The sequence below is a fragment of the Lissotriton vulgaris genome, chromosome 5, assembly GCF_964263255.1.
Source record: "Lissotriton vulgaris chromosome 5, aLisVul1.2, whole genome shotgun sequence".
NCBI classification, from domain to species: Eukaryota; Metazoa; Chordata; class Amphibia; order Caudata; family Salamandridae; genus Lissotriton; species Lissotriton vulgaris.
This window is the reverse complement of record NC_141693.1, coordinates 514,123,368-514,136,360: the sequence shown is the minus strand read 5'-3', so window position 1 is coordinate 514,136,360 and position 12,993 is coordinate 514,123,368. Positions and strand designations below refer to the sequence as shown.

At 44.1% G+C, this 12,993-nt stretch overlaps 1 protein-coding gene across 1 annotated transcript in view; it reads left to right on the top strand.

Moving 5' to 3' along the window:
- Positions 1–12,993, top strand: part of FAS (Fas cell surface death receptor) — a 258,748-nt gene that overhangs the window by 131,889 nt on the left and 113,866 nt on the right. Inside the window, exon 5 of the mRNA XM_086921941.1 lies at positions 11,585–11,643. Within this exon, the coding sequence (XP_086778067.1) occupies positions 11,585–11,643 (59 nt within the window). The remainder of the gene's footprint in view (positions 1–11,584; positions 11,644–12,993) is intronic.

Genomic DNA, 12,993 nt, shown 5'->3' with positions numbered 1-12,993 from the left:
TTCCTTATGTTCAAAACAATCTGTTTGTGAATTTGTCACTAAGATGTTGCCAAACTAGGTAAGCAACCACCCGTAACACCTGCTGCTATGAAGGTACATCTTCCATAAGGCACTCACATTCTCACAGACCCAGCCCTGTCATCAGAGCAACAACAAATGCAGCAATTAACTAAACAGCAGAGGCCTCAGGAGGCAGAGGAGGAGAACGACAAGTGTGAGGATGCACAGCTAAAGGGTCACACACACCTCTTGAAGAGGAATGCAACGCATAGGGGTAAGAAAGCTGGTAATATATAATTTAATACCGACCTGGAGTGGTTGAGCATGCATATAGCGCAAGTTGTGTATGATCATGTGCACTTCTATACCCCTAATGGCTTCGTCTATTGGGTCACAGCTATTATTGCCGGCTGAGTGTCGAAAAATGCTTTACAAAGACCTTCCAAGCATTTTTCAGTGGCATACTCACACACACCAAACACAGATGCTTTCATAATTCCCCCACTTTTGGCATTGCTAACAAATTTATTACATTCGTCAAATGGCTTACATGCCATTCACAAAACTAATTTCATGCTCTTACCACAAGAACCTGTACATATGCCCAGTGCTCCATTATTGTCTTAAGTTGTGACTGATGGAAACTGTATGATCATGAACTTTGAATCTCAGCGCAGTGGAGCACCCATAACTCCGGCTTGTTCAGAAATAATTTCATTCTCCAACTCTCACCACAATTTATGTTCAAGTGAGAATGCCTTAAGTTTATTAGACTGATAAAAAAAATGTTATAACCTTTTTTCCCCCAAATGATATGCTTAACGATATCGTGGTTAGACGTTTGAAAATATTACCATGGCAGCTATACGGTGATGCATTTGTCAGGGGTAATGCACGTGCAAATGCACTTTTGCAAAAACTTTGCTCATGTAGAAATGTACATTTAATAATACCGTTATTACTGAATGTGTACATTTTTTTTTTTTTGTTTAAGAAATTTTTATTGAGTGTTAGCAAAAACATAAACAAAGCCATACAATAATGTAAGTGAATATAATAAATTAAGACAGAAGGCATTCAAGGTAATGAAAGGATTTTTTTTCCATAAACACAAATGAGGAGAAGAAATAAGAGTAAAGAAAAGAAGGAGAGAGATAAATTGAACATGCCAATATAAAGATTGGCACAGTGAAAGGGCCAGTACTTCCCCTGCCCCTGGAGTTACTAACACCAGGGGCACAGGTAACTCCAGATTCAGGGAAAATCTGTCCCATTGTAAATTGGACATTGTACATCCACTAAAAAATTAGGAATTGCTGGCATCATCTTTAAGTCTGGCTCAGGTTAATGGTGTATTTCCTCATTTTAGGCCTCGGCTAGACAGCGCATGTCTCTTTGAGAGTTTTCTTTACATTCAGTGCCCATAGTTTAGCTTTGGTATCTCCAGCGCAGTTCACATTTTCTTTGTTCCCTTTTGTCTCATCATGTGGCCGTTATGTCTTCTTCTTGTGTTTGACCCTCCCCAGGAGCATGGACCAACTACTTGTTTCCTTCCAGGGCTCCTGTTTTGGCATCTATATTTTGTGTGTGTTCAATCACTTCATATGACTGGTTGTGTTTTAGGCCGTCTCCCATATCCCTGATCATGTAGCTTCTTTTTTACTTTCTACTATCCCCTGTGCATGTTGCTTCTTTTTCCTCTCACACCCTGCCCTCATCCGTTTCTTCTATACCACCACCCATCCCCATCCCGGTTTCATCTTTGTTCGTGTTTGGGTTGTGCTTCAGTTAAGGGATGAGGGGATCTGCTGCTGAAAAGAATGGCTTTTTTGCCATTTTTCTCTCTACTTGCTATGTTTGCCTTGGATTCTTTTAGTTATGCTGACATGGTGCTATACAGCTCTGCTAATCCGCTCCATAGGCAAATGTGTTTTTCTCCTGTAATGAGGACCCTCCCCCGCCTCAGGGGCACGAGGACTAAGCATGAGCGAATTTTGCGGATCTCGCGTTCGCGAATTTTGCGGATTTGCGGATTCGCAATCCGCAAAATCCGCGAATTCCCGCGAATTTTTTTTTTTTTTGTGTTCGCCCGTGTTTCTGCCAGTTCGCGAGGGTTTTTACAATTTCGCAATTTGCGAACTTACCTGTCGGCTCGCAAGTTTTGCGAACTTGTTGTTTCTACGTGTCCAGCCTGTTTGGGACACTCTTCTTCATCACTGCCACTCTCTGTCACCACTGCCACTCTCTGACTACTCATGCCACCCTCTGGCCCACCCATGCCACCCTCTGTTTCATCACTACACCCTCTGGTTGTCCAGTGTACATTATTTTCGGCAAAGCAAAGCACACCTTCCCTGCCTCAAGTGACCTGAATTAATTTGGGGCTGATTAATGTGTCACAGAATACTTTTTTAGCTGGCACCTGCTTCCTTAGTGCGCCCTGATTAGTGATCTTTTGCACTTGCTAAGTGCTTTCATTGTTGCAAAATTAGTTACAACACCTGCCCTGCCCCAACTGACAATAATGAATTAGGGGTTGATTAATGGATTTTAACTTCCAGCCTGGCTCCTGCTTGTCTCCCTTAGCTGTAATTCAGGACCTTTGTGGCATATGTGTAACTATTCTGAGGTTCAGAGCAGGGTCACATAATAGTTTCAACTGGCAACTGAACTCTGGAGGGGCCCCTCAGGAAGCACTACAGGAAATGGCTACTAATGATGTGCCTGAACTTTTGAACCTGGTAAGTAGTTACTTTTTGCCAAGATCGTATTTCTGCAATTTTGCACTTATTCGCGGGGCGCGAACTCACGCGAACAGTGCGAGCAGTGCGAGCAAAATCCGCTGCTCGCGGATTTGCGGATTTTGCGGGAAATTCGCAAATCTCGCGGATTGCGGATTTCCCGAAAATCCGCAAAATCCGCGAGCGGAACGGATTTTCCGCCCACGCCTAACGAGGACACGTTCAGAGGGTGAAGTAGCAAGTGTGCAGTAAACTGCTTTCGAACAGCCACTTTCCTCACTGCTCCTTGGGTCCTGTCAGCTGGGACCTGTGTTCATCAAGACATGGGAACAAACAGAGTGTGATTATGTTGAGAAAGGTAGAACATAGAATCAGGGGAGTAGCAGATACTGCTATATGGTTGCACTGCATGTTGAATTCACTACGACTATCACATTTTTGAGGAATTTCTCTCTTCTGGTCATGCACATGAGAAGGCACAATTGCACTATTGTGTTCATGCAGGTTGTCATATTCTTATATTTGTCTCCTGTAATAATAATAATAATAATAATAATAATAATCTTCGGTTTTTTAGCATTTGCAAAACCATAAAAGATATCACATAATACAAAATTGATAATTGGATTTGTTTAAAAAGTACAATTTAGAATAGGCGTTTAAAAAATGTTGCATTTTCAAATATTGGTACGAATTAGACCACTGTTTTACAAATTGTTTCGATGCCTCATAATACACTTTAAGAAGTTTAAAACATAATAGACAGTACACTCAGAGTCCAAGGTTTGGAGTGCCAGCATGGCTGGGCGACATTGTCTGTGGCCCCATTTTTTAAGTAGGGGAATTAACCAAATTTTCCGATGGGGATGATAAAACTTACAGAACAGTACTGTGTGTATGGTGGACTGTTGGGAAAGGTCGTCGCATGGACATGGGTCTATCTGTACATTCCAGTTGTTTTTATCAGGGAAAGTCACTAGCCTGAAAAAAAGATTCATTCTGAATCTTGTTAAGAGCATTTTCTCGTAAACTGTTAGCTCCATGGTCAGATATAACTGAATTCTCAAGGACTGCTGGGTCATAATTGCGTGGGTAACAGATTTTTTTGTGATCTGCGTAGTCAGTCTCAATGTTTCCAAATGACCCAACGCAAGTCGTTTCAGTTCTTGTTTGGAAGTTTCTCTCAAAGTATCTGGGGTGTAAAAGTACTTTTGTAGGCCCAAATCAGTAAAAAAGTGTCTGACAAACGAGAGCCATGCGATTTTATGAGTGTGGTCCAAATCCATAATGTCCTGTAGGATACTTTTAGTCAGAGTGTTTTTTTCCGACAGCCAGGCTCGCCTCCAGAGCAGGAGAGGTTGAATTTTTATTAAGTCTTCAATGTGAGGGATTCCCAGCTCTAAATGTGAGGCGTAGGTGGAAGTGCCTCTAGGAATTGAGAGAAGGAAACTGATGAAGATGTTCTCTTCTTTTTGTATTGAGCTGGAGGAAACGTGGCCCCAAGTCCCTGCTCCATATAATGCAATAGATTGACATTTTGCAGCGTAGATCTGAAGCAGTTCTACTGGTGCTCTTTTTCCCAGTTTGTTAGAGAATTTTATCAGCGCCATGATTGCTCTTTTGAAGAGATGTCTCCTGGTCTCAACCGCCGCTTTCCAATTTAGGGCATCATCGATCATGATGCCTAGGTACGGGTATTGTGAGGTCTTTTCAATTTTTTCACCATTCAGAAAGATCGACTTGGTTGCTTTTCTTGATCCGCCAGCTACCATAACAAACGTTTTTTTGATGTTGATACGCAGATCCAAAGCCCCCATGAAGTCTGCATATTTAGTTAGAGATTTCTGCAGTTCATTGGGGGTGCGAGCTAGGATGACTGCGTCGTCCGCATATAGGAGCGCGGGGATCAAGCGACCTTTTACACTGGGGAGGTCCCTCGCCCCTCGCAGCATGGACTCTTCTAGGCCGTTTGTGTATAATGAAAAGAGAAAGGGAGCAAGGACACACCCTTGCCTTACTCCCCGCTCTACCCTGAATGGTGCAGTCAGTTCTCCGTTTATTCCGTATCTTACTCTCGCCGTGGCTTCACTGTATAGTTCCCTCAGAAAGTTCAGAAGGGGAGGGTCGACCCCCATTACACTCAGCAGTGACCAAAGCTTCGCATGCGAAACGCAGTCGAATGCGGAGGACAAGTCCACGTAGACCATGTAGATGGAGCCAGGTTTAGCGTGGGTATATTTTGAAGTTAACAGACTTAGGTTTAGGGCCTGTTCAACTGTCCCAAAGCCCTCCCTAAATCCGAACTGTAAGTCCGAGAGGATGGTTTTATCTTCTACCCATTGCTGTAATTTTTCAAGGAGGACTCTTCCAACTACTTTTCCCAGAGAGTCTAGGAGCGAAATCGGTCGGTAGCACTTTGTGTCCTGGCGGTCCCCCTTCTTGAAGATTGGGACCATAATTGAAGAGGACCATGACTCTAACAGGCCGAGTTCCATTGTGGCTAAACAGACTCTTGTCAGTATTGGAACCCATAAATCCGGCAGGTGTTTGAACAAGTCGACAGGAACCCCATCGGGGCCAGGAGCTTTCCCGATTTTACTTGAAGATAGTGCCAATGCTAAGTCCTGCATGTCAAGGTCCATGGTTATTGGATAGGCGACTAAAGGGATGTTGGAGTGATTTTCTTCGCTGTTTGGTGTCAGTTTGAAGATTTCTGAGAAGTGGTTCACCCACGCATCCTCGTCGATGGCCACCTCTATTTTTGGACCGGCAGAGTCAGCTAGCGCGGGTGATTTAACAATCTTCCAGAAGGTCTTACTGTCTTTCAGGAGTGCGCTCTTATGTAGGGCGTTCCACAGGGATAGTTTCAGTTCTTTTTTTCTCTCTTTTCTAGAAGTGATGTACACTCGTCGGAGGGCTTGGATCTCTGTTGCATCTCTATTTGGTTTTCCGAGAGCTTTCCTTAATTTAGTTTGTGCTTTTGTACAGTCTCGGTTAAACCAACCTGTGGAATTTATTTTACTTTGTCTAGGTGTTTTAGTCAGCTGTTTTTTAACTTGCTCTATTATTATGCTGAAGTTTTCCAGAATTTGTTTTGGGTCTGCATTAGGGTCAAGGCAGATCAGAAAGCTGTTATAGGAGGATTCTACTAGCCGTTTTGTTAGTGCGTTTGGGTCCACCTTTTCCCATTTTATGGTATAACCATTGTTTTTCCCCAGTTCCAGTCTGTTCTGCGCCAGCGTGTTTGCTATCGATGCCATCAGTGACCTTGGTTGATGGATATAGAAGCTCAGGTTTAAGGCAGAATGATCACTAAGATTATTTTCCAGAATTTTGAAATTTTTGGTATGGTCTTTTAAGCCTTCTGTCACAAGTACAAAGTCTACGGTGGTCGCATGGCCCCTACCTCTATAGGTAGGTTCTAGTTTGCTATAACGCTGTTGTATAGGGTTCAGAATTTGGAGATCCAGATCAGCTAGTGTTCTGTTCATGACAGTCCCCACTCCTGTGTGGGAAAAGTGTACCAGTGGGTTATCGTTTTCGTCCTTTATCCCACATGTGTCGTTCAGGGGGCAAGGGTGTATATTAAAGTCTCCTCCCCAGATTATCTGCGGTGTTTCCTTTTTCTGTTTGGCATGCCAATGATCGGTTATTTTTAATTGGATTAATGAAAGAACATTCAGAAAGATGTCATCCTCTAGGTTGTTGTAGAGGTTTATTATTGTGAAGCAAAGTTTTTTCCCAATTGTAAGTGTGAGAATCTGGAAGTGTGGAGTTAGGTCTACCTTAGTAATCTTCAAGTCAGAAATTGTGTTAGCCAGGTATATTACCAGACCCCCTTTCGGTCTACCTGCAATGCTGGGAAGGGCGGGGATGAAAATGTCCTATAACCCGCAAGGTGTAAAGGTGTCATTGTCCATGTCTCCTGTAGACAAATGATTTGTGAGTCCTTCAAGAAACCAGCGGCCGAGCCGTCCTCTATTTTGTTTCGGAGGCCTGCCACATTCCAGAAGGTAATAGGTAACAGTGAGAGTGCGTTGTCTAGAGGTGGTTTTTCCATTTGAGGAGGTTCTATTATAGGGTTAATCGAGTCCTCAGTTGTTAGTGTTGATTCCGGGGAATTGCTTCTTTGTCAATCGACCATTTCCAGGCCGCTAAAACGATTCATCAACGGTATCCCTTGCCAGTTTTGCCCATTTGTGGGCTCTCTGTAGCTGGTGCCATATGGATTCTGCGGTGGTCTCTCCCACTGCTCCCAATTTCTAGATCTATTATGTGGGCCTGTGATCTGCCATGGGGCTTCTCTTTGCTGGTGGTTTTGGTTTGATGGCCACCAAAGGTGGTCAGGCTCATTATATCGTGGCATTAATTTTGGACCCGGGACGTCTAGCTCCCATGGCTGTAGTATTGGTTTCCTCCAAATGCTATCGGTGTCACGGGAATAGTTGTTGTTGTGATATCGTTTTGGATAGAAATATGACAAGGGTCTTGTGGCAATTCCCCCAGAGGTATTAAACTCCCAGGAGCAGATGTATTCTGCTATGGTTGGATCCTCGAACGTGATTACTACACAGTCACCCCGGATGGTTTTTTTTCTGTGTCCCACCCACGAGGTCCGGGAGACTAAGGCTATTGTGCTTTTCCAGTGTTGGGGAACAGGGCGATTAGTGTTCAGCCAATACTGTACTTTATTCTTCAGTGACCAATTGGGTTCAGCCCCCTCCCCAGTAAGTTCAGGGACCCCTGTCATGACCACTACGTATGGGCATGCCGCGGGGGGGAGGTTTACAGAGGGTCTTTGGTCAGTAGTCTCTCTCGGGGTTCCTTTTGTTTTTGTTTGTTTTATATTTGTTATGGCTGGGGTTGTGGAGGCAGGGGGGTTTGTCGTGACAGGGGTTTTAGAGGAAGGGGTATTTATGCTTGGGGTATTTACTATTGGTGTGGGAAGTGGGTTGGGTGGTGGAGGGATGGTCAAGGACTTGGGAGTGGTTTTTTGGACAGTGGGAGGATTTGGTACTGTTGAAACCTTTACTGTAGGTTGTTTTTTGGTCTGTGGAGGAAGCAACGTTACCGATTTCTTGTTTGGGTGAGTTATGGTCGAGGAATCTGAAGGAGGCTTTAAAGGGACTTGTGGGGGTGTGGTTTTGGGAGGACTGGCGATTTTTGAAATTAGACTCTCGATGTTACTAAGTCTAGATTCTAAAGGGCGAATATAAGAGTTCAGCAGAGAAGCTATCTCCTTAATTAATCTGGCTGATTCTCTTTCTTTTCCTAGTTGTCGTGGGCTTTTTGGTTCCGGGATTGGGAAGTCTTGAAGATCGTGTGGTAATTGATGTATCATTGCTATATTACTGGGCGGGGGGACAGAGTGAAGGGGAAATGCTGCTGGATTTGTGTCGCCTACCAATACTATGAGGTCAGCCGTTTCGGTGTTTTCGATATGATCTGGTTTTTTGCTAACATTTCTTTTTTTGATAGCTCCCTCCCTCCTCCCTCTCGTTTGCCTTACTTCTTCAGGGGTTGGATCGGGGAAGATGTCTGGGGTTTTTTCTAGGTCACTGTCCGAGAAAGCCACTGAGAGTTGGGTGGCAGAGAGGTCTACGTTGTTTGGGAGACTGAGTCTGTTCGCAGACACAGTCATTGGAGTTGGCGTTGCCTGGGCATCTGGGGTTCTTGCGGTAGCTAGTAGTCCCATAGAGGATCGGCGTGCAATAGCGAGTTCAGTTGAAACTCTCCCCTCAATTAAGCTTATGCTTTGGTCGATGAAGGTGTTTGCTTTGGCGAGGAAATCGTCCATTGGACCAAGCAATTTGTCTCCAATCCCATTTTTTTTAGCTTTTTTCTGTTTGTTAGATCGCGTATTCATTTTCCAATGGGTGGATTTGAGGGGATCAGAGCGTAATAAGTGCCTATGTGGAGATGGCCGTGATGGAGCAGTTAGGGGGGTGGGCCGGACCGGACTCTCTCGTACTCGAACGGCCTCAAACGGCCCGCTCTTTGCCCGGTCTTCGCCCCGGGCTGCGTCCCGCGCGCGTCCCGCGGCGCGCGTTCCCTGGATGCTTTATAAGAAGTGGGGGATTGTGAGGGTGTGGCACTGGGAGGGGGCGCGCCTCTCACGGGAAGAGGACCAGCTAGAGATGGTGCATGCTGGTCCTCGCAGTCCCGGGGGCGGCGCCTCTCTCTCCTCTGCGGCCACGCGGTGTTTTCCGGCGTCCCAGCCGCTCCAGCAACAGCAGGTGAGGTTCTGTTGGCTACTCCTGTAGCTTTACGCGGTGATTCTGGGCTCCAGCGAGGGACAACAACAACAGCAGAGTTTGTAGCGAGTGGCACCCGCGAAGCGGGTGCCGCGAGATGTTAAGGGCTTGGCTGGGGGTGTGGCACTGGGAGGGGGCGCGCCTCTCACGGGAAGAGGACCAGCTAGAGATGGTGCATGCTGGTCCTCGCAGTCCCGGGGGCGGCGCCTCTCTCTCCTCTGCGGCCACGCGGTGTTTTCCGGCGTCCCAGCCGCTCCAGCAACAGCAGGTGAGGTTCTGTTGGCTACTCCTGTAGCTTTACGCGGTGATTCTGGGCTCCAGCGAGGGACAACAACAACAGCAGAGTTTGTAGCGAGTGGCTCCTGTAAGATAGTCTGTTTGGTAGAAAAGGGGACGTTGGAATAGGGACAACTTTAGCTGGAAGACCACACTGAGTAGGCATTTTTTTCAGTTTTATATATCGCAAACTCAGCCCAAAGGCATTGGAGACTTTTACATGAGCACCAGGTGTACATTACACAAGGACACCTATGAGTTCTTGTGTTTCAGGCCTTCTCACATATCCCTGGCCCTGATGCTCCATTTCCCTGCCCTCCCCAACTATCCCCTCCATGATGCTTCTTTTTCTTCCCACCTCCCTGCCCCATACGTTTCTTCTCCACCCCAACGCTCATCTGCCCTTGTTTGTGTTCGGCTTGTACATCTATTACAGGATGAGGGGATCTGCTGCTGAAAAGAATGGCATTTGTTTTGCTTTTTTTCATCTTGTTATGCTTCCCGCAGGATCATCACAAGGCAATTGACTACATGAAAAAAAGAAAGAAAGGTTTCACTTTCAGTCTTCCATCAAATTGGTATCTAACATGTTACAACTGTTAGTGTGGTAGCAGGAGAGGCCATCTTGTTTTTTTTAGGTCGAGCGTAAGCGTACAACCTCTTGTATACTTTAGTATACTTCTCTTGGGGGATTAAAGCCATCCCCCTGCTTTTGATTTGTTTGTTTCAGTGTCCTTTAAAAATCCTTGCTTCCTAGTGGTCAGTCCTGCCTCTTTGTCCCTCCTTTACTCTTCTATTCTCCCACGAGAGCAGGGGCTAAGTACTCTCTCATTCCGTTAGGGTTCTTTATCTGTTCTTTGTGGGATTCTGTTACTGTTTGCCTGTGTTCAGCTTCGGCGCCATACCTGCTTACATGTAAATATAGTATTCCTCCCTCCCACCTCTTAATGTCACAGTTATGTTAATGCTGCCTCCCGCGCTGTGCTTCCTGCTCCCTTGCTTGTATTTGTTTTTGCCTTTTTGCACTTCGATGCCCACCGTCACTTGTTTTCTTTGGTGTTTCTCAAGGGGGTTATTTAATGCCAGCTGCAAAATCTTATTGCTATGATTGTATGTTTTTCACAAGGCCCCTTCATTAGGCAGTTTGTGTGGAAGTCTTGACAAACTCATGCAGTTTTGAACTGCAAAGTGAAAACACAATTACGAAACAAGAGAGATGTTTACTGTTGTGCGGTGTTATCAGAGAATGTTTCTTTCATAAAGTTGCAGAATTTTACAATTATTGTGCCACTAATGGACAGGTGGTGTGGACATATATATTTTAGTATTCATTATTTTTTGACATGGCAAAATGAGGAGTGATTGCAATTGTGTAGTGTAAGGGACCCCACCAGCTCAAGGCTTATGGGTTATGATTAGTTTTGATAGCACATGGATGGTTCTTTACACAGCAGTAGTACTGTTGATGCATGCTGTTTTTAAAAATAATAACTAAAATCAAAACCTTTAACCTCATCACTGGCCATATATGCAATTTTTATAAAAAGTACTTTGTGATTCAAAATGCACTGTGAAGCACACGTCGCCGTGGTCGCAGTTATTTCGAGGGCATTAGCTATACAAACGAATAATATGGGTAAAAACACACAGTGAACAAGAATCGTCCAAGCCAATGAGTCTTGCCTATACGAGTGCCGCTGGGTTTGTCAAAATGTTGTTGTACAGCAGCGTGGTTGGGCATTTTTTTCGTAACTTAATCTTTAATGATGCTACACAGCCACACTGCTGTTCAACATGGCTAAAATACATTGGCTACGCCGGTAGCTCTTGCATAGGCCACTTTGCCAGTGCTTGTTGCCCATACTTTTGCTCAGTGAATTTGCCTGTTTCGGCAGCTGAAATTTCCAGGGGAAGGTAAACGGGTCTGTGGTTTTCCTGTGGCACTAATTACTGTAATTGGTCGGGTAATTGCCTTAACCAGACTCATCTGAATTAAGAAACTAATTGTAACGAGGGCATTTGACAGTACAAGAGGAGGTGGAGTGTCGTCCAAGAGGAGGAGTAAGAAGCGCCGAGATGAAATGTATGCCATATTGAACGTTACAAATGTAACTCAAAGATCACTTATTGTTGTCCAGGCGACGAGAGTAGGCAGTGAAATAGCAGTCTTAAAGGGCTTCCAGTTCTTTAGTACCCTCTGATGCTGATGTTTTGTTGAAAGTTGTTTTCACATTTTAAAATTCTCAATATTTACCCCTTTAATTCAGTTTTGTTTGCAGTTTCCAGTGTATTGATTTCTAACTTTTTTTCAAGGTGTGAAAATGGGAAAATCTTGGAACATTGTACAAGGCAGAAAAATACTTTATGTGAAGGTAATCACAAGTTTCTTTTATTTTCGAATGTTCTAAAAATATATGTTGTAACGGAATTCAATACAGTATTTGTTTATTGGTAAAGCAGGTAACCAAACACGCTTGGCACCAGTAAATAGACATTTTTAAAAAAAATAAATCCCTTTTGACAAATGTTGCAAAAGGCAAATGTAATTAATTTTTGAGCTTTTATTTATATTTTATGAGTGAAATGCAAAACTCAGTGATACACCAAAAATATACAAAACATATATATACTCCATTTCTTCAGTAGATTGGGCAGATTAGGCCACACAATCTGTTGGTCATCATTGTGTTTCATAATTCCATGTTCAAATTTCTCATAATGAGATAAACCACTTTAGCTGGTCAAACATCTGCCTCCCTTTCTTTCATTCTCTCTGTCTCCCCAAATTGATAAGGTCACATATTATTCTATTCAGATCCTGTGCACTGCTAAGACTTAAACATCACACATCCAATTACCACATTTTCCCATCGAATCACTTAGCTAATGTAGATGGTTTGGCATGTCCTTCACCATATACACCTTTGCCTGTTGCCTCTTGCCCAACTAGAAAGTTATGTGAACAGATTTCTTCACCTGCTTGCTTTACTTATTTTATGCGGTCATGTCCAACATCCATAACTGCACACTGTCTTGCAGTTGGAGTTGTGCAGTAAGTCAGGCACTCCCCAGTAGGTCAGCCACACTTGAACAAAGCAAGTGTAGGTGTATTATGGCCCTTGTAGGAGTGGCAGCATAGGCCTCCTGTGATTTTACCAGATCCGTTTTCAGAGGTTTTATGGTGCAGTCTATCCTGTAAGAATACATAAAACAGATGAATTTGAAATGGGCATTTATGGAACTTTGCATAGTTAATGTTCAGAATCTATCCATTGCCCATTGCCCAACAGTCCGCTCATCACCCAGGTCTCTTTGCCACTCCTTAATGTTATTAGCATGCAATGGGCATTTCTGCTGTATGTTCTTTGGATAGTGTTGCGATTCCCTGTCTTGCTTGTCCCCATCTGTTACTGTATTTAGGTTCAGATAATCCTTCAGCTTCTTGGGTAACTCGTACAAGAGGGAGACAGAGCAGAACAGTCCAAGCAGTTTGTTGGCATTCAGTTGACACACTCCAACAAAGACCTGTTGATCAAAACCTCACTTTCCAGGGAAGAGGAAAGAACAGTCTTCCATTTCTAAAAATTACCAACAATAGGCATTATAGAATGTTCCTTTCTTTGATGACGTATGCAGGGGTTTTGAGGTATAGTGTGACATCATTTGCTGTACAGCTCCTTTAACACTCTGCTGGAGCAAGAATTTGTTGTGTTGTGCTTAGG